This window comes from Paramormyrops kingsleyae, chromosome 16 (assembly GCF_048594095.1).
Source record: "Paramormyrops kingsleyae isolate MSU_618 chromosome 16, PKINGS_0.4, whole genome shotgun sequence".
NCBI lineage: Eukaryota > Metazoa > Chordata > Actinopteri > Osteoglossiformes > Mormyridae > Paramormyrops > Paramormyrops kingsleyae.
The window spans coordinates 14,754,069-14,780,103 of record NC_132812.1 but is presented as its reverse complement, the minus strand read 5'-3'; the positions used below and the strand labels follow the sequence as shown (position 1 = coordinate 14,780,103).

Sequence of the window (26,035 nt, the reverse complement as noted above, 5' to 3'; positions counted from 1 at the left end):
GTGCAGTAGGTCTGGACAGGTTGGATGTTAAATATGTTTCTGCAGCAGCTTGCCTCATGAGTCATTTAATGCACTGAGGGACCTCAAAGATTTGAATTTCCAAAAGTGCCAGACGGCTCTGTCAGGCTGTTGTCTGTTGGACTGTGGACTAAAAGACCAGGGGCTTAGTGCTGTTCTTTGTGGTTAAAAAAGAAGGGAAAAACAGTTTGCAGGTCTGAAAAGCTGCAAGTGTTGCACATCACACATATTAATATAATCATTTACACCTTCTTCGAAAACACAGTAAAAACCTTTCAAATAAATTCCCAAAATTGTCTCAGACTGATAAACCAGTTCATTGTTATATTTCGGGGACACGCCTTAGGGCATTTAAAGAAAGATCACCAGTATTATTTTTAGTGCCAAATGACTCTAACTTGAACTATTTGATATATTATTGAAACTAAAGCAATGGACATTTAATTTAAGCTATATTATAAAATATATTCAGCCACAAGACATAATGTGCATTCATTATTTAGAGGAAAAGATCACCCTGAAACGAGTAATCCTTAATTACATACACAGACATTCCTGTGGTAAGATTTAGAAAATGAACAGTTGCTAGAAAATGGGCTGGAGGGTCTTGACCAACATGTATCGCCATTCTATTTAGTATCATTTGATATTCATATGCATTTGACAGGCGGCTTTATAAGGGCAGTTATTGGTGAACAAGCAGCCACCTTAAATGATGTGTGTCCAGATTAACGTGTGCAGCTTGGGGGACCACATCTTGACACATTATACTGATGCGTGTAATCCAGTGCGTGTGTTTGGAAAGCATGATCTGATACAGACAATTCTCTTACAAACATCATAAGCCCCGTGTTTGTTGTTAGGAAGAAGGAAGAACAATTAGTTTCTATGTATATTGTCGCAGCAGATGCATTGACTATAAATGCCTTTTGGAATATCTCACAGGACAGCAAAATCATTAGCTGAGCTACAACAGGTGTATTAGCATACATCTGCCTATTACTGTTTAAGAAGCACATTTCCTGAAACATCACTCCTCTTGACTGTATTGTGAACATAAGTCACGTTGTAGCTGAAGAGAAGGATTCACAGTGCATGCAAATTCCTTGGTGTACAGGATTTGTATATTTAGAGCAATTTTTTTAAATTCATCTGAAGGCATGAGTGAAAATGCAGAGTATACACAAACCACTGAGGACCTCAGTGTATTACCTGACCACACTGGTCGCACACTTGTTAGCATAAGAAGGCATCTTTGAGAACACAAGTCGCCCATGCTGATCACGGTATTAACATACATTAGTGGCAGAAGGCAAGTCTCTAAATATCCACAAGATGGCAGGGTTAGCCAGAGGGAAAAAAAACCCCCACAAACGTGAAAACTGTAGCTCCTTTGTTTGTGCATTAGAGGAAAACAAAAATGAAAAATTATAGCAATTGAACAAAGGAAATGTAAGCAGAAAGAGCTAGTCCTGTTTTTTGGCAGCTTAAAAAAAAATGACAATGGACAGACCTAGACAAAAAATGTGAAAAACAAAACCGACAGAAGAATTAGAGATTAAAACGCTTGAAGAGATACTAAAAGATTTATTACAACAATTTATTAATTTAAGGTACTTTATACATAACTTCCACCAACACAATAGTATCACACCCTTAATGCAATTAAACAATGAAAAAACATTTTACAGGGCCAGTCATGAACCTACGATCCACTGGCCAGAACCTAAGGTGACACACCATGTCCAATGGTACTTATTTAACCGAGACACTGTTTAAATATTCGATTAATTCTCTCAGAGAATTTACTCATGCAAATAACACAAAAATATCGACAGTACAAATCACCTGTTAAACAAGAATGAAATTTCAATAGAGGATACTGAATGTGACATGACGCAGAATTGTCTTATAAAACTACACAGTAGTAAAGCCATTATGCTTTAAGAGAAAAGGCAAATGATACGAAGAATTGATGCCATGACTCGTTACATACAGTTGACTAATTCCTTGGAACTGGTATACGTGTTTTTTTTTTTTGTTTTCTTACATTAGCTGAGCAGCACATGGTCCATGGTCCTATTCACATCTCCATGTTGTTAAAGATATACAATTGTGGCAAACGCTCACATTTTGGGCTGTCAAAGCCTTACTTCAAGGTTTCTTCATGTTGTTTTTTTTTCGTTAATAAAAAGCTTATTACATGAACTCTACTACTGCATTAAAACTATCCTTTAAAAACAATGGACATATAGGAAAGTTTACATATGCTGTATCAGTCAAGATGCCATTTACAATGTTTCCTAAAAGGTAATTTTTTGCATTGACAAACCAATTAAGTAAATAAGTGAGGAAAATATCTTCATTATCTTTAATACCTAAGATATGTATGACAGCCCTGGACAGACTCTTTTCTGTAGTGTTGTAAAAAATAAAAAAATAAAAATAAATTAAAATTCAATGTACTGAACACCCTAACATCAGGAACACAGTAATGGTGGTTTTTGTAACCCATACAACAAACAGAAACCTTAGCAATCCAGTAATAAACATTAATGGCACGTTTAGTTAAGAAGCCATTGAGGAGATGTTCGGATGACGGGGAAATAAGTACTGTAAACTACAATCGCTGCATCTGTAACAACCCAACTACATATGGAATGTAAGTCAAAGCGTTTGCTGTTCAGCACACGTTTCTAATCAAAGTCCCTTCTTAAAACTACTTCATCGACGGAGGCGTTTCCTGACGTTTCGGCAACAGTGCTCCGGAAAGGAGAAGCTGGACCACTCCTATACACAACACAACATCAGACTCAGCCCAGACCGCAACAAGACGCGTATTCAAATCTACTCCTAAAAACTGCAGATGCATAACAGGTGAGCAGTCAGACAATCTGGAGCACAACCCCTATTTTCTTCACATGTGCAAAATAGAAACAGCGTAAAAATAACGAACGGAAAAAAAAAAACATCCTCCCACGTCATTCTCATTCCAGATAGTGCGTAAAGAGAGCGACGGAAAGAGACATTTTGAACTGAGCCACACGACACACTTTGGTAGGAATGTCTCGTTAACTACGCACTGTTCAATCCATTTCGACTTGAAATGGGACACCTTACAGCATTCGAAAATTTCCAAACCAGAAGATGGAAATATTCAGTCAAATAAATACAGTAAATGTTGACCGAGGAGGAGAGCAAAAAATACAATCAGTTTGATTTTCAATCCACCAAGAAAGTGCCACTGCAGCATCTCTTATCACTTCAGGTGAGATGCATTTGGTGTTAAAGAACTGAAATACAATGTTTACCAGTAAAAAAAAAAAAAAAAAAAAAAAAAGTAAGACAGGAATTCAGCATTTCAGCGTTCCCCAAAATGGAGGAGAAACGAGATCCCTTCTGCCTGCCAAGCACCCCGTAACTCTTCAAGCCTGTTCAATCAGCTTCCTGAGGACTGCGTTTGGGGGGGAAGTTCCACCCCCAGCTGTGACTGGGCTTCCTCTGTGCTGTGGTCCGCTGCGGGGGCGGGGCCCGGCGTAGCCAGGGTCAGGGAGGAGGAGCCAACCCCATTGGAGGTGCTGACTGAGCTGTGCTGGATGACCTCCGACTGGGGGCTGCCTGGCACTGACATGTCTTCACAGCTGTCCTCCTTCTCAGCATCTAAAATAGGAGGGGGGGGCAAAAAAGGAGGGAGGTACCACCAGGGCGGCGCTGTTTAGGCACTGCTGGGAAACCAAACTACATGCACGACAGACACAAGCCAATATTCTAACATAGCCCTGATGTGGTCGACGCCCTCCTGGCGGAGCTTGCCACCGTCCCAACTGTGCGGACCATCTCCAGCGGACCATCTCCAGCGGACCATCTCCAGCGGACCCCAAACGTGCTGAACCTCAGTTCTGCAGACCCGACGCAGTGCAGGCGGCCATTTACTGTTATTTTAATTCTCACTCTTTTTAAATATAGCCAACATTTCGCTCTGCTTAATTAAAGCTGCGATCTTAGCCAAAGCGGTGAGGCCGCGCTGGGTTCCCTGGCTGCCGACGGTGTTCGAGAACCACCTCATTCTGATTTCATTAGTATTTCTGCTAGCTTGCCAACTACTGCTGCGACAGATGATTACAGCACCTGATTTTAATGATGCTCACGCTGGAGAATACGCAAGACTTGGAGTCGAAATACCACCAGCTGTTAGGCAGTTGCATTGAATTAATTGGATCTTGATGGGGGAAAAAAAAATCTCTCAATAACATAGACTCATAAAAGAATGCAGACCACCGCAATAATTAATACCACTAATGACAAGAAGTCACTTCAAATGGCATTGGCTAATTAATGATTAGGTTTGATATTTCAGAACCAGAGATACGTGGTATTTTATCTGGGCTGAGAGAAACATTTGTTTGAAAGTCCCTCCATGAGCACCAGCTCCCAGCATCTGGTGCCAGGAACAAATGCATGTCAACACGCCTTAAACGGTTCTGCTACCGACCCCAAAAGCGAGCCGGATCTCGGCGTAAATCCGACCGGATTCCCCTCCTGCTCACTCCCCCGGCGAAGTCCCACACTGAGTAGCGCATAATACATCCTAATGGCCACAGGTTTAGGATCCGGATGCTGCTGCTGGAGTTCCTGCCTTATCTCCCACGATTCTGCAGGTTCCCAAGGCAGCGATACTGCATTGTTTGTTTGTTTGTTTGTTTATTTATTTATTTCTCTTAAACGAATTTTCAAGCGTGTTTCTCTACAAACAGATGGAGGACTCAGTCTGCCAAGCAAATGCGAAGCCTGGCTTGTTTGCAGGGAAGGCTGGGTAATTTCCTTCCACCTGCCATGCCTAAGCCTCAGCTGGGTGGTTAAGTATGCTAGCAGACAGCGCCAGTGGAGCCCGGGGCCCCCAGAGGGAGGGGGGCCCTTCCTGGCTGGACGCCTTTGCTGGCTCTTAGTACCGACATGTGGAAAGATAAACACAGTGGTTTGGAGGAATCTCATTTTAAAATACGGCTGCTCCGTATCCAAACATGCATTTTTAAAATATATCTGACATGCTGACGATGGCGCTTTGAAGCCTGTGTTCCGAAAGGCCCATCCGAGGGGCTTTCCGACAGACCAGTGCTGCTCGGAAAGACAGAACGAGGGAGACAAGGAGAGCAAGAAAGACAGAGACAGAAGGACCAAAGCAGATACAGACAGCAGAAGAACGAGAGACAGACAGAGAAAGACGGAGATAGACAGAACAAGGCAGAGCAAGACGGCACAAGAAAGAGAGACGGAGATAATGAGCAAGAGAGACGGAGAGACGGAAAGAGAGAGACAGACAGCAGGACAGAGGCAGCACACCGGGGCTTTGACAAGCGGCCAGCCATCATGTCATATTTTAGGAGCAATTATCATCCAGTCAGGCGAGAAACGCTGAGAGCCTGCAGACCGCAGAGAGCGAGATGGAGGGCCCTGTCTGGCGGAAACCGGCCAATCAGCCGGGGGCGTGGACTCGCGTAACGCAAAGCGCTGTACTGACCAAAAAAAAGAAAATCAATATTCAGTGCGCTTTAGGGAAGAAGACCTGGACATGTCCCCGAGATAAAGGGAATTAGAAAGTATTGCCCATTCTTATAAAAGTGCTTACATGGCCTGTTTAAACCTGGCAGCCATTAAAATTTTACAGCAGGCACCTGAAGACCTGTTAGCGGCACCGGGCACGAGCCGCCCCTCTCCGGCTCTACTGACAGAGGCAAATTGAAACGAAGTGGCTGCATATGGCAGAGACCGTCTCCATATCCGCGAGTCTCGCAAAACATAGTCAAATTACGCTGGAGAAGGCATGGCACAGCGCAGATGGCACCAAACCACATACCGCTCTCTTCATCAGGCGGCACACGGGGACAGAGGACGGGCAGCAATGTTTCAAAGGATCATGGTCCAAATGTCACCGGATCTCGAGGCGTGGTGGGCAGGAAACTCCAGGGTTAGGCAACGGCACATGCGCATGATACCGCGTCGTTTACAGGGAGTTAAAGCCGGAGAGTTCATCATAGCTGTTAATTAACGGTGGCAACAAGCTCACAGTGGAGGCAGACCAAAGGGAGATGTTGAGTGAGAAGCCCCCCCTCCCCACTAATATTTCAAATGCCGCCCTCCACGGGACATTACTCACTGTGATAGGCGGACTTCTTCTGCATGGCTGTCACGGGGCAGTCTTTATGGGCCAGGAGAAGCTGCTTCAGCTGTGCAACCTCATTCCTCAGCAGGGTGACTTCATTCTGAAATGGGGGGGGGGGGGGCACAGGCATAGGTAACTTCATTCTGTAAGGGGGGGGAACACAGGCACAGGTAACTTCATTCTGTAAGGGGGGGACACAGGCACAGGTAACTTCATTCTGTAAGGGGGGGGGACACAGGCACAAAGTGACTTCATTCTGTAAGGGGGGGGGGGGACACAGGCACAAAGTGACTTCATTCTGTAAGGGGGGGACACAGGCACAGGTAACTTCATTCTGTAAGGGGGGGACACAGGCACAGGTAACTTCATTCTGTAAGGGGGGGGGACACAGGCACAGGTAACTTCATTCTGTAAGGGGGGGGACACAGGCACAGGTGTCTTCATTCTGTAAGGGGGGGGGCAGGCATAAGGTGACTTCATGCTGTAAGGGGGGGGGACACAGGCACAAAGTGACTTCATTCTGTAAGGGGGGGGGGGCAGGCATAAGGTGACTTCATTCTTTAAGGGGGGGGACCAGACACAGGGTTTTTTGATTCTCTAAGGGGGGGCACAGTCACAGGGTGACTTCATTCTGTAATGGGGGGGCACAGAGTGACTTCATTCTGTAAGGGGGGGGGGCAGGAATAAGGTAACTTCATTCCTTAAGGTGGGGGGGGGACCAGACACAGGGTTTCTTGATTCTCTAAGGGGGGGGCACAGTCACAGGGTGACTTCATTCTGTAATGGGGGGGGCACAGGGATAGGGGGACTTTATTCTGTATGGGGGGTGATTTTGGTACATGACAACACAGCAGTGGACTATGTGTGAGGGGGTTTGGTCCATTCCAGGTGGGCATTCACAGGCCACATGGCCCACACCTACCAGAGGTCAGCCGTCCCCACAGATTTACAGCCCTGTCGTGATTAGGTGATTAGCCCCCAGGGGGCGCTCTAACACCTCTAGCATGTGAATGTCTCCCCTCTCCTTCCAGGGGCTCTGTCTATTGGCTGAAAGGGCGGCCAGTTTATCCACGTCCATCTGCTCGGCCGCTCAGCTTGGGGCACCCGGTAACGTGCAGGCCGCATCCTCCCCGTGCCGGTGTGCCGCCCACCCCCCCCTAAGTGGGTATGACAGGTGCAGTGTGAGGAGTGGTAACCTGTGATGTGCGGGATTCTTGCTGGGGCTTGTCTTAAGGACCTGAGGGAGGCGTGATGCAACATCACAACCCCCGCCCCCCAAGCCCATAGCTCACGCTCTCAGGTGTGGGTGTTTTATATGCTAGGGTCCGGAGAAGGCACACTGAAGTTACCCTGCAAAGAGACCCCCAGAAGCCCCCCTCCCCAAGGCACCTAAAAGCCGGTTAGGTACCACGCAGTGCTGATCTACTCTGGCCGGCGGACACCTGCACCTGCCTCCCTCCCGCATCTCCTGCACCAACCTGACCCCAGCACTTCCATCTACTCACCTCCTTACCCACCAGCGCCAGTCGTGTCTGTGGGGGAGGAACTACTCTCTGTACCGCTTATTTCTTTCTGAATTTCTGAAAACAATGATATGGCTCCCCCACCCACTCATTAGCGTCTCCCACAGGTTTAATGGACAAAGGAGACAGCGCGCAAATAAACAGCACATCTCATTAAGCTGTCTGGGATGCGGCGGCACCGGTGGCGACGCCTACCCCCCCCCCCTCCCCACCCCCCGTCCACGGTTATCAGCGGAGACAACAGACATGTGAACTGTTTCGAACTTGTCAGCATTAGATCCTAATTGCTTTCTTCAAAATGAAGGTTCAAACAGACACGTTTCCCGGGGAGACTTTGCCGGGGGGGTCCACCACCCCCCCCCCCCATAAATTACTGAGGAGGAGGAGCTGTGCAGTTGTGCGCCGCTGACATCTGGAGAGACGTCTTCATTGACAGCGAGGCGGCGGCGTGTTCCCAACCCACCCCCCCCACCACTCGGTCGCCCCAGACGACTTCATTAGGGGGCGCCGGCGGGGAGCAGAGTCCCCATCCTGTCCCGTCCCAGCAGGCCGCCCCATCCGCCTACCTGCAGCTGCACGTTCATGGAGCTCAGGTCTTCCGCCTTTTTCTCCAACGACTGCACCCACACCTTCCTCTTCTGCCGGCAGCGCGACGCCGCCGCCCGGTTGCGCTCCAGGAACTTGCGCCTCTTCTCGTCTGGGTCCTCGCTGGTGGCTCTGCGCCGCCGGCCGCCCGTGCTGGGGGTGTGCTGGGGGGGGGGCGCCGGCGAGGCCTGCCATACCGAACACAGGCCCCAAGTGGTCACTGGGTACTACGCCACGTCACTAACACACACACACACACACACACACACACACACACACAGCTGCTGTTTACACACCTCACTATGTTACACACCACTGCTGTATACAGATACAGAGGGTGTGTAAGACACTATATAGTGTCTCTACTGGAAAACTATAAACTGCTAACTGGTACAGAACCTCTATCTCACATACACACACACACACACACACACAAGTTTGTAAATGTCTTTGTGAGGACATTCCTATGGGGAAAACTCTAATCCCAACATGACGACCCTAACCCCTACCCAGCCCTGCCTTTAACATAAGTAACCAAACAAAATACGAGACTTTTGGCTTTATTAGTTTTTTGATTGCATTCACAGATCTTTACACAACCGAGCTTCCCCTTGTGGGGACCGAAAAAATGGTTCCCCACAACATAATATATACATAACCCACACAGGCACACACCTGCTGTTTACAGCCCTCGCTCTGATGCAGTGAATTATAAAATATAATTTATACTCACAAACCTTGTATACACATTTATGGTAAGACTATTTGCTCTACTGGGCTTTATTTTTACTGGAAACTGCAGTGACACACGGCACCTATCGCACACAGCTGCTGTTTACAGACCTTGCTGTGATGCAGTGAGTCATAAAATAAAATTCATACACTTATGAACCTCGTATACACATATACACTGCGTGTAAGACACTAAAATGGTTCTCCTCCTCTGCTTCAATATGACATTCTCATTATAAACTGAAACTCTCTGACACAGACAGACATAGACAGACAGAGACAGGCACAGACAGAGACAGAGAGACACAGACAGATACTCACAGGTGTCTCCGTAGTGGAGGTGGCAGGCTGCTGCAGCGACTGTGGGCAGGGCTCCTCTGGTTTGGCTGGAGCCGGGGCGGGGGCGGGGGCGGGGGCAGGCAGGGGGGCAGGGGCTTCTGCAGCCGCGCTGCTGGGGACGTCGCCCGCGTCTCCGTTGGTTACCTGAGGGTGCTGCTGCGTCAGTGCCGCCTTCAGCCTCTGCAGGCAGAGAGGTCAAAAGCAAATTTGGGATACTACTTCCGGCACAGCGCCCCCTTGTGGCCCAAGGGACAACCTGGCGCACAGCTGAAGCTTCATATGCTTGTCCTCGGCGTTGAAAGTGACATCTCATTCCCATCAGGGGGGAAGGACGTCTGACAGGCAGACAGACGCTTCCTGCGTAGCGCTGCCTTCATGGCTAATTTCCCTCCCCCTCGAGGGACCTCCAGTATCTAGTAACCCACCCCCCCAGCATCATGTCACACGTATATCGGCCATCCCGTAAAGGCCCAGCCAATGTCTTTTCTGCACTCATGTGCCCATGCCAAAGGGGGGTGCGATGACCATGGAGCACCATCACGGGGGAAGCCCCTCTCCTCTGGGTGACACCAAGCTCACTAACCTGCCTGAGATGCTCTAATCATCAGCAGATAAAACGCAAGGAATTACAAAATGACACGAGCCGTGTACAACCTCGCCACCCCAGGAAGACGCTTATCGGGGGCAACCGGTTCATGTAGATGGAGAAAGAACCACTCAGCTTCGAAACGAGCCAGGAGAGCGACCCCCCACTGTAAGAAACAGGCTTCAAGCTGAGATAAAACAGGCCCATGGAAGCAGGGGCCCTGGGCGTTCCCAGCCGGGGGGGGGCACAGAGGACAGCGGAGGTCAGAGAGGCCACGCTCGCTCGCCGGTGGCCCGGGAGCGCATCCCCCCCCCATGGGTGTGGCGCCGGCCGACGGCCGCTTTCCAGTTAAAACGCTGCTGTTTTTCCCCGAGAACAGCTCGAGGAAGGACGAGGAAAAGCTGTCAGATGCATATTTCATATCTGCCACGGAGACCTCCTCCGCGTTTTAACCCTCCTCCTCATGGGCGCCGTTACACCATCTGCCGCGGCATTACTTATCTTTATTTTGCAACTAATTAACAGCATAATCGTCTGAATTCAGCGAGTTAATTATCATTATGGTGGACTTTGCAGCATCATCAGTCCTTGTAAAGCGGCACCCCGGTGCCCCAGGAGGGGGGGATGGGGGCGGGGCGGGCCGCCAGGGGCCGGGGGGGGGCCCGGTGCAGCCCCTGCCACGGACCCATTAGGGGAGCTGCCGGGTGCATATGCAAATCGGGGGGGCAGAATTGAATGGCAGCCGTCCGACTTGGGCCATGGCAGACGGGCGTGGTGCCGCTGGACACCGGGCATTCCCGAAAACTTTCCGGCAACAGAGGGGGTGCTGCAGCTCTCTGGTAAACACCAATCCCTACTCGCGTCATGCGGTCGGAGGGCTGTAAGCTGCCGGAGAGATGGCACGTGATATCCGGCCACCGCAAAAACGATTTGCCGCCAGCGGACGAGGCAGGAGAACAGCAGTTCTGTGTGGGTACAGACAACTAACAGCATCACAGGGAGGAAAAGGGACCGATGACCAGCTCGGGGGGTGACCCAGTGACGGTGATCAGCTGCCTTCCGGGTCTAATGGAGGATGAAGTAATTAGCAGCCAATCGCCACAGCGATTCATATCAATTATGCAGAGCTTCAGTGTCTGCAAAGCTCCATCTTGTGTCTGGTCCCCCACCAGGGGCGGGGCCAGAGGGGCACTGCTCCCCGGCGAAAGCTGATTGGCCTTTGGAGTGGCCTCTCCCCTTTCACTCAGATTCAAAACGCATCATTGGCTAACGACAAGGCTGGGCCCACTCATTAATTACAGCCCCACTTAATCCCCTCAACTAAAAAAAACCCCCCCCTGTCTGTCTTGCTGTCATCCATCTCGCGGAGAACAGGACAGACAGACTGAAGGAGCTCCTTCATACCTCTAAATTCCAGCCAGTAGAGCAGCTGATGAGTTTCACTAGGCGCCACGACCGTAAAACGAATGTAATCCATACAGGAAGTCGGGCGGCTGGTGCGACTCGTTTCCTTGTGGGAAACCCTTGCAGGGTTCCTGCCGGTTAATCGTGCATATGGCGCACCATACTGGTGACATGCTCGGTACGCTCACATTACGGAAGCGATAGTAAACAAGTCCATTAATTAAAATGTCTTCCTGGCTGGGAGCGTGAGCTACAAACTGTTATGTTTAGGATTAGCACTGGCTAGGCTATGCACATACAGATTAATGCATCTGGCGAGGAGAACGTTTAGCGGGAAATTTCTGCATGACCTCATGTTGTTCCCTCTGCTGGCCAAGCGGGAAACTGCACTGAAAAGCTACACTGCACTTCACTGCAAGCCCCAGATCACCAGCCTCAAAACAAACAGATCTTGGTCTAGCTATTTTCGCTGTACTAGGACCAGAATGCTGTCTTTTTTATATGGTGACTGTACAAAACATGAAAAACAAAGATCACATACATTTACACCTGCAAAGATCCTGGTTTCACAATATTATAATGCTTTCTATAGAGAACGAGCAATTTTATGAAAGAATGAATTAGACAAAAAAAAAAACAGGCTTTCGAGGTATGTGAGAAAAAGTACAGCGCAAGACAGACACAAAGACGGAGGGGGGGAGAAGTGAATTACCATTTTAGCTTCCGATTGGACGGGCTGTGGGGAGGAGGGCCCTGGGATCCCTGGGATGTTAGGCACTACGGTGACAGGTCTGACAAGCTGACAGCAAAGACACAGTGAGACAGCAGCACATGGCAAATTACTCTTACAGCCAGCGAGACGGCCGCCCCCCCACCCCCTCCCCTCAGCGAATGCTGCCTGGTATCCCAGCCTCATTAGGCTGGATGCGTTCTGTTATTTTGTTGGGGGGGGGGGGGGGGCACACGAAGAGGCGCCATGCTCACTAATGAACACGCCCGCCTGCCAACGCTGAGAGCATATGGGCCGAAAGGGCCACGGGGAAGGACTTGAACCCGCGTTGGCGGGGGTGGGGGGGCTACGGCAAGAGGCAGGTGTCAAGGGAAGAATGTGTGCCCGAGGCAGGCTCAACTGCCTAATTTTGATAGGATGCCCCCTGCAGGCTGGAGGACTCAAGTGCCTATTGAAAGCTCACACTCATCATATTCAAAATATGGGCCATTTTCTTACTGCAATATTCATAGGCAGCTTGGACACAAACTCCAAGCCTTCTGTAAAAGAACAGATTACAGACTCGGCCCCAAGGAGATGACAGATGAATGCAAGCTTATCACCACCCCTTGAATGAACACTGACCCCTATGGGATGGGAAACTAAAGAGCCTTGAATCAGCTCCTAACGCACTGTATGCCCCGCCTATCAAAAACAAGGCTCATATTTACTAAACATCTCCCCCCCTTCCGCAGAACAAAGTACTATAATAATACTGTTATCAGCCAAGTATTAACAGATAGTTATCTGTCGGATGGAGGAGTCTCCCAGACTTACCGGGATGGCAGTGGGAATATGCACGCTTGGGTTTGCAATGGATGCTGGGATGGCAACTGGCATTGTCTGTCCATTGGGAAGCTGCAGGAGTACTGGGAAAGTGCCAGACACTGGGCTGGAAGAGGAAAAAGCCACAGGACATGGAGAACCCCAAACACCATAAGGTCATCAGTATAATTACTGTTCCTGTAACTGTTACTGTTACTATGTGCTACACTACATCCACTACATACATTTATTAATGTTTAAATACTAAAGAGAGAAAATGTGACACGACACAGAAAGGGGAGAAAAACACATCTGTCCATCAGCTTACACTACGGGCCGGTTGGAGGACGGAACTTGTGTGATTACAGAGCTGGATGTCGGGGACGGAAGGGCCTGCTGTATCACCACACCCGCGTCAGAACTTGCCAGGAGGACGCTGGGAACTTGGAGGGATGCGGGACGGAGTATCGTGGATGTGGGCTGAGGAGCCGACTGCAAGGAAACCTCCTAAAAGCGTGGAATAAAAAAAAAAGATGAAGACGGTAGACTTTACCATCCGGCCTACGCCTCCTGCTTCTTCCAGCTCTTACCAACAGGGGGCAGAATACTTCCACTGCGGCATGCAACCAAAACTTAACAAACCCTGCAGTGTGGATTCATAAACAGAACTAAACACAATGTACTACATCAGCATGCCTTTTGTATTTTATAAAGAGTTCAAGGAAAGGAAAACATTCACAAGAGAATACCCTGGTGTATTACCTGGCAAAATAAGTAATCATGAGAACTTTAATTACAAAAAATGTTCTGAGGTCAAATCAAAAAATGATTGATTATCTCTCTGAAACAATCAAATTGTAAAGGAGGTGGATCCAAACAACTAGAGGCATCGGGACCAACCAATCGTATGTCTTGGTCCTGCCTCCTCTAGTTGCTTGGACGCGCCTCTTCTATAATGTGATTGATTATCTCTCTGAACCAATCATTTTTTGTTCCCCCCTCAGAAGTTGAGGCATATAAGTTCAGGTGATGCCAAATGCGCCCAGTCAGGTCTCCTGGTTTGGGCCTGGGCGCATCCTGGGATGGCATCTAGGCTCAATGTCACCCGGTACTGGATGGACAGTTATGACAGATGGATGGGAGGGAATTCTGTTTTATTCAAGGGACTGCAGGCCCTTTTTCAGGTACAGGTGCAGGAGGGCTCAAACACCTACACGTCCATGATATATCTGTCTAAGTGTGAGGTGGGGCAAGTTTTCAGCCGTAGAAAGTGGGAACTGACTTTATTTAGAAAATCCAATAAGCGCCTGAGGAGAGTCAGAAAGACTCTCAGTCAGATGAGCTTCTCTAAACTGCAGCAACATGTCTACACAATCAGCATACTAGGTGTTTGATTAAACAGAACAGCGTTTTATTTTGATATGTAAGATTAAACTTCCAACATATAACTACTTTAAAATGCATTTTTTCAGGATTATCTATAATCCCTCTTGTTTTATAAACAACCTCCTGCTACTTTCATTATTGTCAAAAGGCCGGCTGATACTTACTTTCTGTTTCTTGTATGGTTTCTGTTAATAATAAACCCGTAATGTAATGATGCCACAGGGGAAATCACTGAATCTCCAGGTTTTTGTTTTGTTTTTTTTTTAAATCTCTCCTTCCGCTCAGGCCTCTCGTCAGCTACACATTAATCTAATTACACGTGAACCTCGACGGAGTCTCTGCATGTCTCACTGGTGCTCGTTTAGTGTCTGGAATAATGAAATAAACCTGCAGCTTAAAACGTAAAAATCTAACTAGCTAATGAACTTCTTGTCTCAGGCTGTAGCTTCTCAAGAAACGGTAAAGATACTGCTTATATAAAATGTTGATACATCAAACACCTGAGTAACATACATCTTCTATGGGCTTTTAGTGGTCATGGGTCATGGGGGGGGTTAGACCCTGAACAGGACACAAGTCCATCACAGGGCATATAAAAACACATCATACACACATACAAATCACACTCTGTGGGCAACTTAGAGATGTCAGCTAGACTATAAGCATGTCATTGGACTGCAGGAGGAAACCCACACACACACACACACACACACACATCCAACACTGGTGACATGTGAACCACCATCCCATGTGGTGTGACGTAACACTGAATCATCACCCCACCCTTACCAAAGAAACACTGATTAATAATTATGCAAATGTACAGAGACCTTAATCAGGGGGGCGCACAGGTTTAAAACAACAACAACAACAACAATAATAATAATTACGGAAAAAATCGACACACTGAACCAGAAAAAATAAAATACAAGTCACCAGGTTATGAAAGAGATCCGTTCCTTAAGTCTGTCGTTATATCAAATTTGTAGGTAATTCATAAAAATAATACAGTACATAATAAAAATACTTATTATACAGTAACAATTAACTACATTCGGTACTGCATTGTTTAGGTACCTTGAGCGGACAAACCACTGGTGCCGTGCAATGTTTTCCCAAGCATCACAAAGTCAGCACATGTGTTAGTTATTAAAAACCATTTTATTTAACTCTCACACCTACCCTGGAGTCAAACTGAACCCAAAGGCACATGTCAAGCTTTTCTCCTGGTAACATAATTATTGTAGAAGCGTGTAAGAATTAAGCAGAATTTTTTATATAATAGAGCTTTATGGCAGTTTGTTTGTAAGTAGGAGTTGTCCATAAGTCAGAAGACCGTATCCTGGGGACGGCCCGGACGGGGTGGAAGACTGAGCAATGAAACGGGATACCTAATATTTCCCCATAATATTTCTGTGAATTGTGGGACACCTATTGTATCTGCCACCAACTGTCTCTTGTGCTGACTGTACACAAAAACAATTGGAGTCATCATATTATCCAGCTGAGCAGCACAGTGTCGAGAGCTGTCAGCTCACACATCCAGAGCTGGGATTCCGATTCCTGCGCCCACTGCTTTGTGTGTGTAATGATTTGTGTGCAACGGACTAGCATTATAGCCAGGGTAGCCCCCCATGACAGGATACACTGCCTAGATAAGCTCCACACTCCTGCAACCCTCAGTTAGATAAGAAGTTGGACGACGAATAGACATTACTTGTTTATTTGTCTACATTTTATTTATTTAGCAAATTTTTTTAATCCAAGCAATGCACGGCCAGCCAGTTTCTGGAGCAGCTGGGGTTTGAACCAGTGATCTACCGTTTGTCAAAGAGGATCGCAAGCCACTGAGCCACACACTGTCCTGATTACTGAGCATAATATGGAACTGTAGCATTAAAGGTACCAAGGAGATGAAGAGAGACAAGTTAGCTGAGCAGAAGAGCAGCTCTTTGTGTGATTGGCTGTATTCTCAGCCAATCACACAGTTTCAGTGCTTAATATGAAGCGTGATTGGCTGAGATACAGAAGGAGGCAGTAGTATGTACAAGTATACTGGCTCCATGAGTGGGTTTCAAATTGAAAAAAAAAAAGACAATCCTACCTTGTCATCACTGGTAGTGGACTCTGGGTGGGGCAAAGGGCTGTCACGATGTGCCTCCACAGATGATGGCTCCTCAATTTTGTTTCTCACAACAGGTGTTGTAAGTGGTGACAGATCCAAGGGTAGCTGAAGTATGGAGAAAATAAAGACTCGGTATAAAAAAGAGCACCCCCTCTGGCCACAATAGTGTATTACGTCTTTTAGGGTCTACAGCACATACACTGTAATATCTATTTAACAAATAGTTATATAGTGCATAGAATACTGCATAGAAATCCTCACAGCACTTTTCAAATGGAAAGTTACCTTTTTAATATCGTCTTCTGTCGCCTTTTTGAAGTCGTGCTCGAACGGACTGGCGAGTTCGTTAAAGAGTCCCACTTCTTCACAGTTTTTCAAAAAGCGGGTGGGCGTCGGTGTTTGGTCTGAAACAACACGCAGAAGGCACTTCACGTCACATCCGTAACAACCGCTGGCCACCCTCGCCTGAACTCCATGCCGCTCAGGGACTCACCTGCTACGATGACACTGTCATTTCGCGCTGGACCGAACTTCAGTGTCATCTCATGTTTGTGTTTATGGACAGCCAAGTGGTCTTCATTGGTGAAACGCTGCACAGATGCGATGGGATATTTGTTCAGACTAAACGTCTAGGACAAAGGCAACTGAGCAGTACTGAACTGTGACACATACCTGACCACATCCAGGAGCAGTGCATACAAATGGTTTGTCATCACTCATATTCAGACGATCCTTTTATACCCTTCGTTAAATGAAATCAAGAAAGGCATATGTCAAAATATCAGAAAATGCACAGGGTGTGTCATTAAAAATAAACATGACAAGCGCAGTAGTTACAATGCTACCAGAAACTTGCAACATTCTGCTGAGTTACTTAACACAGTACAGCAAATACTATATACACTGCACTGTATCCACAGGTACAAAAAAAACTAATGTGAGCCGATAAGGGAAGCAAAACAAAAACAATGACAGACGGCTACATTATACAAAGGACATGAGATTTGTGAAGAGGCCATAAGCTTTATTTTAAACCATATCCTTCAACTACTTTTATAATTTCAGAAGGAATATCATGAACATTTTAAACAGCATAATGCACATTAAACTAGTAACCTTTATATAGGTATATAAGGCTGACCGTCGCAAGGAAATGGTAAGATAGCACACGCAAGCGTAAAGTCTTTCTAAAATTCAAGAGGCACGATTTTAAGTTTATTAAAATGTTACATATAATTATGTCAAGGTATGTTTAAACACATCCAGTTTATCTCCTGAGTAAATATGTTACAGTAAACAATGCTTACGTCTCCAGGATATCTAGCTATTTCCACAAGACAAACTTGTCTCCTCTTGGTGGCTCTGTGTTTTTTTACAGTTTAACGGCAGGCTTGCCAGCACCACATATTAAAGCTAAAGAACCGTTAAACATCCAGCACTAGCTTGGTCTGCACGTAAACAACAAGTTAGTGCAGCGTGGTTTTAACGGATAAAACCTACAAGCGTCGTTATTCGCCTTTGTCCTTCAACTAATTATTCATTCTAGTGCAAGATGCAAAAGGTGCACGACGCAATCAAATCCCCTCTGCAGCACACTTTTGTTTACACACTCCATCACAGCGCGATCGAGCCCGCTACTAGCAGACAGCTACCACCCCTTCTCTTTTCTCAGATGGGTAGCCAGATCGCTAGCTACAGCTGCAGCTACCATCACCGTCGCCATATTATTATGATTACTACTACGTGAATTTATAACCGCTTCTGAATGAATCGGTTTGCTCTGAAGTTTTCCCAGAAGGTAGCATGCCGAGCGTTAAATTTCGTTGCTCGCAGCTGTCAATTTATACGGACTATTTACAGACTTACCCCCTGGCTAAACCTTTCTGCGGGCCAAATCCCACGACTGCCGTCACATCTCGCGAGAACTGGTCTGCCTCTCGCTCAGACGGCACCGACTTCCGGAAACGTCTGCGTGTTACGTAACACGGGGGTTGAAGCTCCGGACATTCGATCAGAGGCAGGCCTCCCATTCAATGTCAGTCATAGGTCTACAAACGCTGTAAAATCCATAGATTAGTTACTTTAAACTACCGACCGAGTTACGTAAAATCCGCATTCGGTGGGTCGACTTATTATAGGCGATACTTTTATAATTCATACGGAAATTACGCACGATTTACTCATTTGGATTCCTCATGCTATAACCAATAATCTTTGAAATAGACGCGTGCTTGGTGTTTGGCTTATTTTATGCTGCTAATTTTGCATATTTCATGACAGAAGTAATTCAATTTCTACCCCTTCTATGAAGTGTGTAGTGCAAGCTCACAAACGTCCAGATACAGAAGATTGTTTAGCACCAGAAGTTTATGGACATCTACCTTTATTCATGATTCACAAAAGCAAAATACTGCACTCAGTAACCCTAATGTAATTTCGGCCTACTGACATAATGCCATCTTACTCAAATGGGTAAAACTTCTTTGAGCCCAAGTACATGTGAAACACTTCCCAACATGCTCAGTCTTCCCCAGAAGTAAGCCACAATTTCATAGACTATTGCTGAAGCATCTGAAAGCTCAATTCAGTTCTGAAGCTGATCTGTAAGAAATGATCTTCACATTACAAACCATACAGGTGCTTCTTAAATAGTCAAATATGGGTTTAATTTTGTAATTGGGTACATTTCTTTACAATCTGTGTTATTTGACAACAATGATCAAGACTTGGAAAAGGTACATTATCTTTATACCAACACAGAACATTCTTGGTAGCCATTGTAAAATGTAGTTTCCTACATATGTAGTCTGGAACCGTTACCATATACACTTTTACATGGCAAACAGGATTAAGAAAGCAACCATCAAACAGAAGAGTCCCATGGCTTCAGATAGGGCAAATCCAAGGATGGCGTAGGAGAAGAGCTGCTGCTTCAGAGAAGGGTTCCTACAGAAAACAAGGCAAGTTAGCTTCTGAACAAGAGTACTGTCCACTGAGTTACCCCACCACTGACAAAACCAAGCATTCTTCTCCCAATGTACAACCATGTCCTGGAAGGGGCTTAAAAACTATGCAACATTTCAACTTGTTGCCCCTAATACATGACTGTCAGGACCTCGTGGGTCTCGGTCAGGAAACCTACAAACCATGCATTTACCTGGCATATCCGATGATGAGGCTGCCGAACACCGTTCCGATCCCGGCACCAGACCCGGCCACTCCGACTGTGGCGGCGCCGGCACCGATGAACTTGGCGGCTGTGTCAATGTCCCTGCTAACAGCGCTGGTCTGGAAGCTTCTAAGTGCTACCTGGGAGAAGAGGCTCTGAGGCAGGGAAGCCACACTGGCCTGGAATATGAACATCACAAGTAGTGTGTGGTGAAATGAATAACCTAACACTCAAGCAGTTTCATAAATCAAGGAACTAATTTAATGTGTCAACTTCAGCCATAAATTAACAAGGAAAATAAGAAGCCTTACAAGACCCATGCCCTTTGTACATTTAGTAGAGGAAAATTGAGTATCCCAGTCACTCACCTCTCCCGTTCTGACCTCTGGCCGTGACACCACAGACGCAGAAAGAGGCCGGTAAAGTGCCCGGGAGCCAGCGCGGACCTGTAACCAAAACGGTATTAACAGTCCATTCTGAAAGCTGAGCTGAAGCATCCATTTACAGTAGAATGGGAACGAGTCGGTATATGCTTTAAAGACAATATCGACACATGCGCTCTCATTCATGCCCGACATAAGGGTTACTATTAACAGGTACGTTGTACGCTGCAGGCAAATGAATCGCAGGTTTGCTGTTCAAATAAATTATCCTTAACGAAAAAGGCTTCATTACATACAGTCGTTAATATCTTAAAATGAGCCTTAGGGATGAAGTTTCATTCAAAAGAGCTTATATTTCATATAATAGTTGGCAGCTCTTGGTTTAGAGGGCATTCAGCGGAGCCAATATGGAGCTCACAAAATGGATGTTGAAGCAGGGGGGCCTGAGCCGCTTTGCTGCGCGCTAACTCCGCCAGCAAATTCAACAACCAGAAACGTCGTGACCTTGGGGCGACAGAACCGCCCAAGTACATATATGCGAGTAAGTTACACGTTCTTAACAGATAATTCAAGGACAAGAATTGTTACAACAGGGCCAAATAGGGGCGTACAAGGACGGACACAGCAGCCTCCATTCAAAAAGCGCGTAGCAGAGTGGAGCTGCGAATCCACCGCTAAACCCAAGTTCAACAGGCCCACGGCGGAGTATCCGCATTTAATGAGCGCATTTCTTCTGCAAAACCTACACTTTGCAGATGGCGAAAACTCACCAGAGCAGGCGTGGAAACGAACTTTGCACAGGCGTACATTTTGGTGGGGATTTATGAACAAGTTCGGTTCGGCGAGACGTCAACTCGGGTCTGCTTCTTGGAAGAGAAGAACAGTTAAGGTCAATGACAAAGTCTCTTAAGAAATTCAACAAAATCCAGCATTAAAACATACACCACCCTTGCATAAGTATCTAAAGAACAGATGTGACGAATTACTAGTACATTTCTAAGCGTTTCTTTAAAGCGATGAAGCAGGATTGCGTACGCCCGTATTCCCAAAGTCCTAGCTACCTCTGCTTCACTTACCGGCTACAGAGGTCGAATGACTGTGGAGACGGTGCGCATGCGTATATTTAACCCGGAAACCCGGATGAACGCGTTATGATATTGGAGGTCATTTCACTGCAACTTTATTGAAAAACCACAATGACATTGTATGTATTAAAGGCGAATTAAAAGTGAACGCAAATTCATTATTAATAATACTTCTTGCGATAATTTTGCTGTTGCTTGTTAAGATACGTATATTAAACGTTAATCGGAATTTTTATTTATACAAGTTTATAACAGTAGCCTGCAGCCTAATGTAATGACATTGAAATGATGATTATCATGTTGCGACATTTCTTCAGCTTTTGGCATTATAAACGACAATGCTTTGGTCCTACTAGTACTGTAATTTCAATGACTTAATATGTCTCAAAATAACAGCAAGAATCCATCAAATCACATGCTCTAAAGAGTTGCAGATGTTGTTCAACCTCAAATCCTGAACAAGGTCATAATGAGGGCATGGAGCCTATCCCAGATAGTGTAGGGTATATAGCGTGGAAACACAGCAGACAGGTTGCCTGACTATTGCAGGACAAACACATTCATGCACTATGGGCAACTTAGAAATGCCAGTTAACCTGACTGCGTGTCTTTAGACCTGTGTTTCCCAACCCAGTCCTCGGGGAACCCTGGACAGTCCACGTTTTTGCTCCCTCCCAGCCAATCAGGAACACTGAATACCTGGTACAGGTGCGCTGGGAGCTGACCGGTGTTCCCCGAGGACTGGGTTGGGAAACTCTGCTTTAGACTGCAGGAGAAAACCAGAGTACTCCAAGGAAAAACCACATGACACTGGATATGCAAATTACAGACACACACACACACACACACAGACCTGTACTAATATCTTTGTGGGGACCGTCCATTCACTTCTATGGGAAAAACCCTAATCCCAAAAATGACAACCTTACCGCTACCCAGCCCTAACCTTAACCATAAGTAACCAAACAAAATTCAAGTCTTTTGGAATTTTTAGTTTTTTGATCGCAGTCACCAGTTTTTATGGAATTGAATTTCCCCTTGTGGGGGCTGAATAAAAATGGACCCCACAATGTCAATATAACATCTTTTTATCATGTTCTGGGGACATTTGGTCCCCACAATGGAATAAATATCTGACTCACACACACACACAATGGTGACAGAACCCAAACCCTGGAAGTGTGTGGTACTGAGGTACTGGGTAATATAAAGTGATAACTAGATGTATAAAGAGAATCATTTTAAAAGGAAATGACATTAATTTATCACTGGCCTATTTTTGGCAATTTATTTTCTTTTAAATTTATTGGGTAATGAAAAAACATTTTTAAAATTAAAGGTGTTTTTACTTCAGGGCTGATAATCATTATTTCTGAGGTGCGATAGTAACTCCTAGAGTGCTCTCCATGTTTCCGCTGTACCTGTTGAACTGTGCATTTAACATTTCCCCTCCAGTGGGAGGGTCCTGAGGCCATGCCTCCGCTTGAATGTGGAGAGAGGAATACATAACCTTGATGAATACCTTTCCAGCAGTCTGCCCAGCCAGGCTAAGGTAATGAGCCTGGTGAGAAATGCCTGTCTGCCGAGTGGCTCCTGTAATTGAAGGATCCCCACTGGTTCCACAGGTGTGACCCGTGCAGGTGCGCTGGAAAGCCTGAGTAATGGCCTTTCCAATTTCAGGCAGTGTTTTTACTCATTTATTCACGAAAAATTACATAATCAGGACTAATGGAGAAAGATTTTACCGAGAGCTCCTTTCTCTCACAGTGCCAAAACAACCGTTAACCAAAACACAGACACATGCCTGCAGAATGACTGACAATATGTGATTTTAACAACACATTTTATTCTTCCACTTTGTAAGTGTACAAGCAGCACACCTGCAGCATGATCCAAATATACTATTATATTACAAATAGTCCTATTATACATCTATTCATCTTCCATAACCACTTACCCAGTACAAGGTCACAGAGAACTGGAAGCCTTTGCCAGGACAGCAGCAGCTTGGATGGAATTCCAGCCCAGCACTGGGCAATCACTAAGGGCCATTTAGACACACCAGTTCACATGTTTCAACAGCATGTGTCTTGACCGTGGGAGGAAATTGGAGTTACTGGATGAAACCCACTCAAACATGCAAAGTCCACACATACAGAGTTGGGGCTGGGATTCAAACCCACATCTGGGGAGCATGTGAGGTCATAGTGCTACCCAGTGGACCACAGTATCATGTGAGGTCATAGTGCTACCAAGTGACCACCAGTATTGTGTGACGTCACAATGCTACCCAGTGAACCACCAGTATTGTGTGACATCACAATGCTACCCAGTGAACCACCAGTATTGTGTGACATCACAATGGTACCCAGTGAACCACCAGTATCGTGTGAGGTCACAGTGCTATCCAGTGAACTGCCAGTATATGCCTATGATTTTTTTTTAATATATATATACTCAGTTATCTGATCAGTCATTTTATTAATAAGAAATGCAAAGTGCATACAATACCTGCAGTTAAACACTGTCCTTGTGAACTCATTCCCATCTGTTTACTTATAGGATGTAATTCTATGAGTAATAGACATCATTTATGAAACCTTATGGAAACATATGGTGGGTGGCATGGAGACGTCAAACCAACAGGGTTGGGGCTTGAAATGCTACCCCTGGCTCTGTGTGGATTCTCTCTATGTGTGAGTTTCCTCTCTACACCATGAGTTTGTACATGCAGTCCAAAGAAGTATTTGTAGGTGTGTGTGACTTGTGATGGACTGGCATCACATTGATGGTAATCCCATGCCTTGTGCCTCATGCTTCTTTGGTAAGGTTCCAGAATTCCTGCAAAGCTGCACTGGATAAATGCTTATGGAAGATGGATGGATGGATGGATGCACAAATGGATGGATTGATGGATAGAAATTCAGTTTTATTTCTTTCGGGGATTACTGGCTGTGTCAGGCACAGCGTGTGTTTGCACTTCCATAACTGCTTCACAGACAATAGCAGTATATAAAATGACACCATCATATTAAACTGTACAACGCTATGAATCACGTGATAACGTCAGTTATATTTATTTTATGCACTAATGCACGCGCGCGCACATTCGAAGAAGGTTGCATCCGATTCATTGTCCCTGCACCAGCAGAGGGAGCCATTGCAACTCTCGATTAGCCGAGATTTTGTTGAAGTTCGTTACGTTTTTCTCTAGATTTAAAATCCTTTAAATTCCTTCTGGTATGGTCTGATGAAATTTATTGAAAGAACACTTTACATATATTGATTTTTTTCTTATATTCTACATTAACATAACATAATTGAGGGTAACCAGAATGATTGTTACTTCAAATTTAAATCACATTTAGATTTTTGTTTCCATTTTATGAGAATATTCTAATCTAATATGAGAATATGTCTAATCTAATTTAGCAACTAGGATTTTTTTTTAACTTGCTAAGGGACATTCCAACTTTGTAATGCACAGTCAACAGTGATTTTTGGACTTCAGATGAATATATTTATGAGATGAAATTTTACGGGACAGTCAAACTTGCTTGACAATCTACTAAGTGGTGCTAAAACTCTCTGAGCTGCGATTCAGCTCTGGAAGATGGTGGAAACGGCAGCCTTCACCTCTGTTTGTAACACCCCCCCCCTCCCCCAGCTTCACACACAGAGCTCAGAGCCGCCCCCATCGGAAAAGCCTCACATTACCATCACCGGCTGTCCATTTGCATGCTGAGCCTCCTGCTTGCTCGCATCGGAAGCACTCAGACTGGCAATAAGAGGCACTGACCTCCTTAACCTTTATGAATTACAATTTGTGCCTGCAACACGTCCTGTCAAAGGCCTCAGGGCACCGCCAATCTGGAGCATGCCCGTCGTTCCACACTTGTTAAGGGGTTGGGGGGGGGTGAGGAGGGGTTTACCGCTCTTCGGGGGAGTGCCTGATGTGCATCGCGGAACCAGGCTGACAGCAGAGGAAGTCTGTGGAGGCTTCTAGATAATCTCACCTTATTCGAATATAGATCCGCCGCGGCCGGCACACAGGAGCTGGGCTGGGGGGGGGGGGCGAGCCGCCCCCCCGGCCATCATCAGCGGCGAAAAAACAGGCTCCATCGCAGCTGTCTGCCATCAAAGCAGGAGTGCGGCATCACACACCTATGATGCCACGACCTGACGGATAATCCCATTTTAATTTATCGATTTAATTAGCGTGTTAGAGCGACACGGGGAAAAACACACATCCCCAGGCATTTCCAGCATTCCGCTGATATCCCGCGCACGCTCCTGTCAGTGTGGGGCACCGCATCCGCACACGGGGGGGGGGCCGCACGCCGAATACGCTCCCGCCCCCTATGGCCGCCGGACTCCTGATCCCACGGCCACCTCCCTGTGAGCCTCCTGTCACCCGCGGCGGCGCGTAAATCCCAGAAACCCCCAGCATGTCGATTTACAGGCCAGGGAATGGTGATCTCCAATAACAGCTGGATAGACATCACCTACTCCCCGCCTTTAAGAGATCTCCCCCCATGTACACCAGGCGAGACGGACCCGGCACTGGGAATCTGCAGAAATATCTTGCGCTGCCAAGCACTGTAGCAGTGGGGGCTGCAGCATGGCCGTTATTATTTTATAGCATGTTCGCTTTACTGCTTGCTTTTAAAATGTACCAGGAGATGATCAAGGTCAGTGGAAACATTATGTTTGTATTTTAATCGGCGTTTTACGGCACTGTCGAGACGTTCTAGTGCCTCAGCGACAGGCCGCAGGTCCACGCCGACGGCTGACCTCCAGCCGAAGTGTTAAGGGGGGGTCTTCCTTTCACTGCACCGGACATCAATGATTTGAGTCATGCGAGTGTGTGTAAATTCAAATGAGCATGAGGTGTGGATGAGTGTGCATGTGCACCTGGGTGCGTCTGCGTTCCTTTCGCGCGCGTGCGTATCTGGGTGTGTTTGCGGGGGTGTCCAGAGGGGGCAGTGTCCCGAGCTTTGCAGAGT

General features: G+C 46.4%; 2 protein-coding genes across 5 annotated transcripts; both read right to left on the bottom strand.

The window, feature by feature from the left end:
- Positions 1-1,585: 1,585 nt before the first annotated feature.
- Positions 1,586-18,667, bottom strand: atf2 (activating transcription factor 2). Of its 2 annotated transcripts, none has more exons than XM_023801839.2 (12): positions 18,259-18,667; positions 17,065-17,134; positions 16,886-16,982; positions 16,678-16,796; positions 16,372-16,497; positions 13,210-13,388; positions 12,894-13,008; positions 12,060-12,146; positions 9,340-9,537; positions 8,268-8,474; positions 6,173-6,278; positions 1,586-3,678 (listed from the first exon to the last, which is right to left on the bottom strand). In XM_023801839.2, exons 2-12 carry the CDS (start codon positions 17,110-17,112, stop codon positions 3,458-3,460), a joined length of 1,503 nt encoding a protein of 500 aa, XP_023657607.1. In that variant the 5' UTR covers positions 17,113-17,134; positions 18,259-18,667; the 3' UTR covers positions 1,586-3,457. The 2 variants fall into 2 exon arrangements, with proteins under 2 accessions (XP_023657607.1, XP_023657608.1); XM_023801840.2 differs by lacking the exon at positions 18,259-18,667 and adding an exon at positions 17,700-18,252.
- Positions 18,668-19,041: 374 nt separating this feature from the next.
- atp5mc3a (ATP synthase membrane subunit c locus 3a) lies at positions 19,042-21,041 on the bottom strand. Of its 3 annotated transcripts, none has more exons than XM_023801844.2 (5): positions 21,021-21,041; positions 20,715-20,810; positions 19,930-20,007; positions 19,550-19,740; positions 19,042-19,338 (listed from the first exon to the last, which is right to left on the bottom strand). In XM_023801844.2, exons 2-5 carry the CDS (start codon positions 20,751-20,753, stop codon positions 19,224-19,226), a joined length of 423 nt encoding a protein of 140 aa, XP_023657612.1. In that variant the 5' UTR covers positions 20,754-20,810; positions 21,021-21,041; the 3' UTR covers positions 19,042-19,223. The 3 variants fall into 3 exon arrangements, with proteins under 3 accessions (XP_023657612.1, XP_023657611.1, XP_023657610.1); XM_023801843.2 differs by having other exon boundaries at positions 20,715-20,807; positions 20,937-21,034; XM_023801842.2 differs by having other exon boundaries at positions 20,937-21,031.
- Between the last annotated feature and the right edge of the window lie 4,994 nt (positions 21,042-26,035).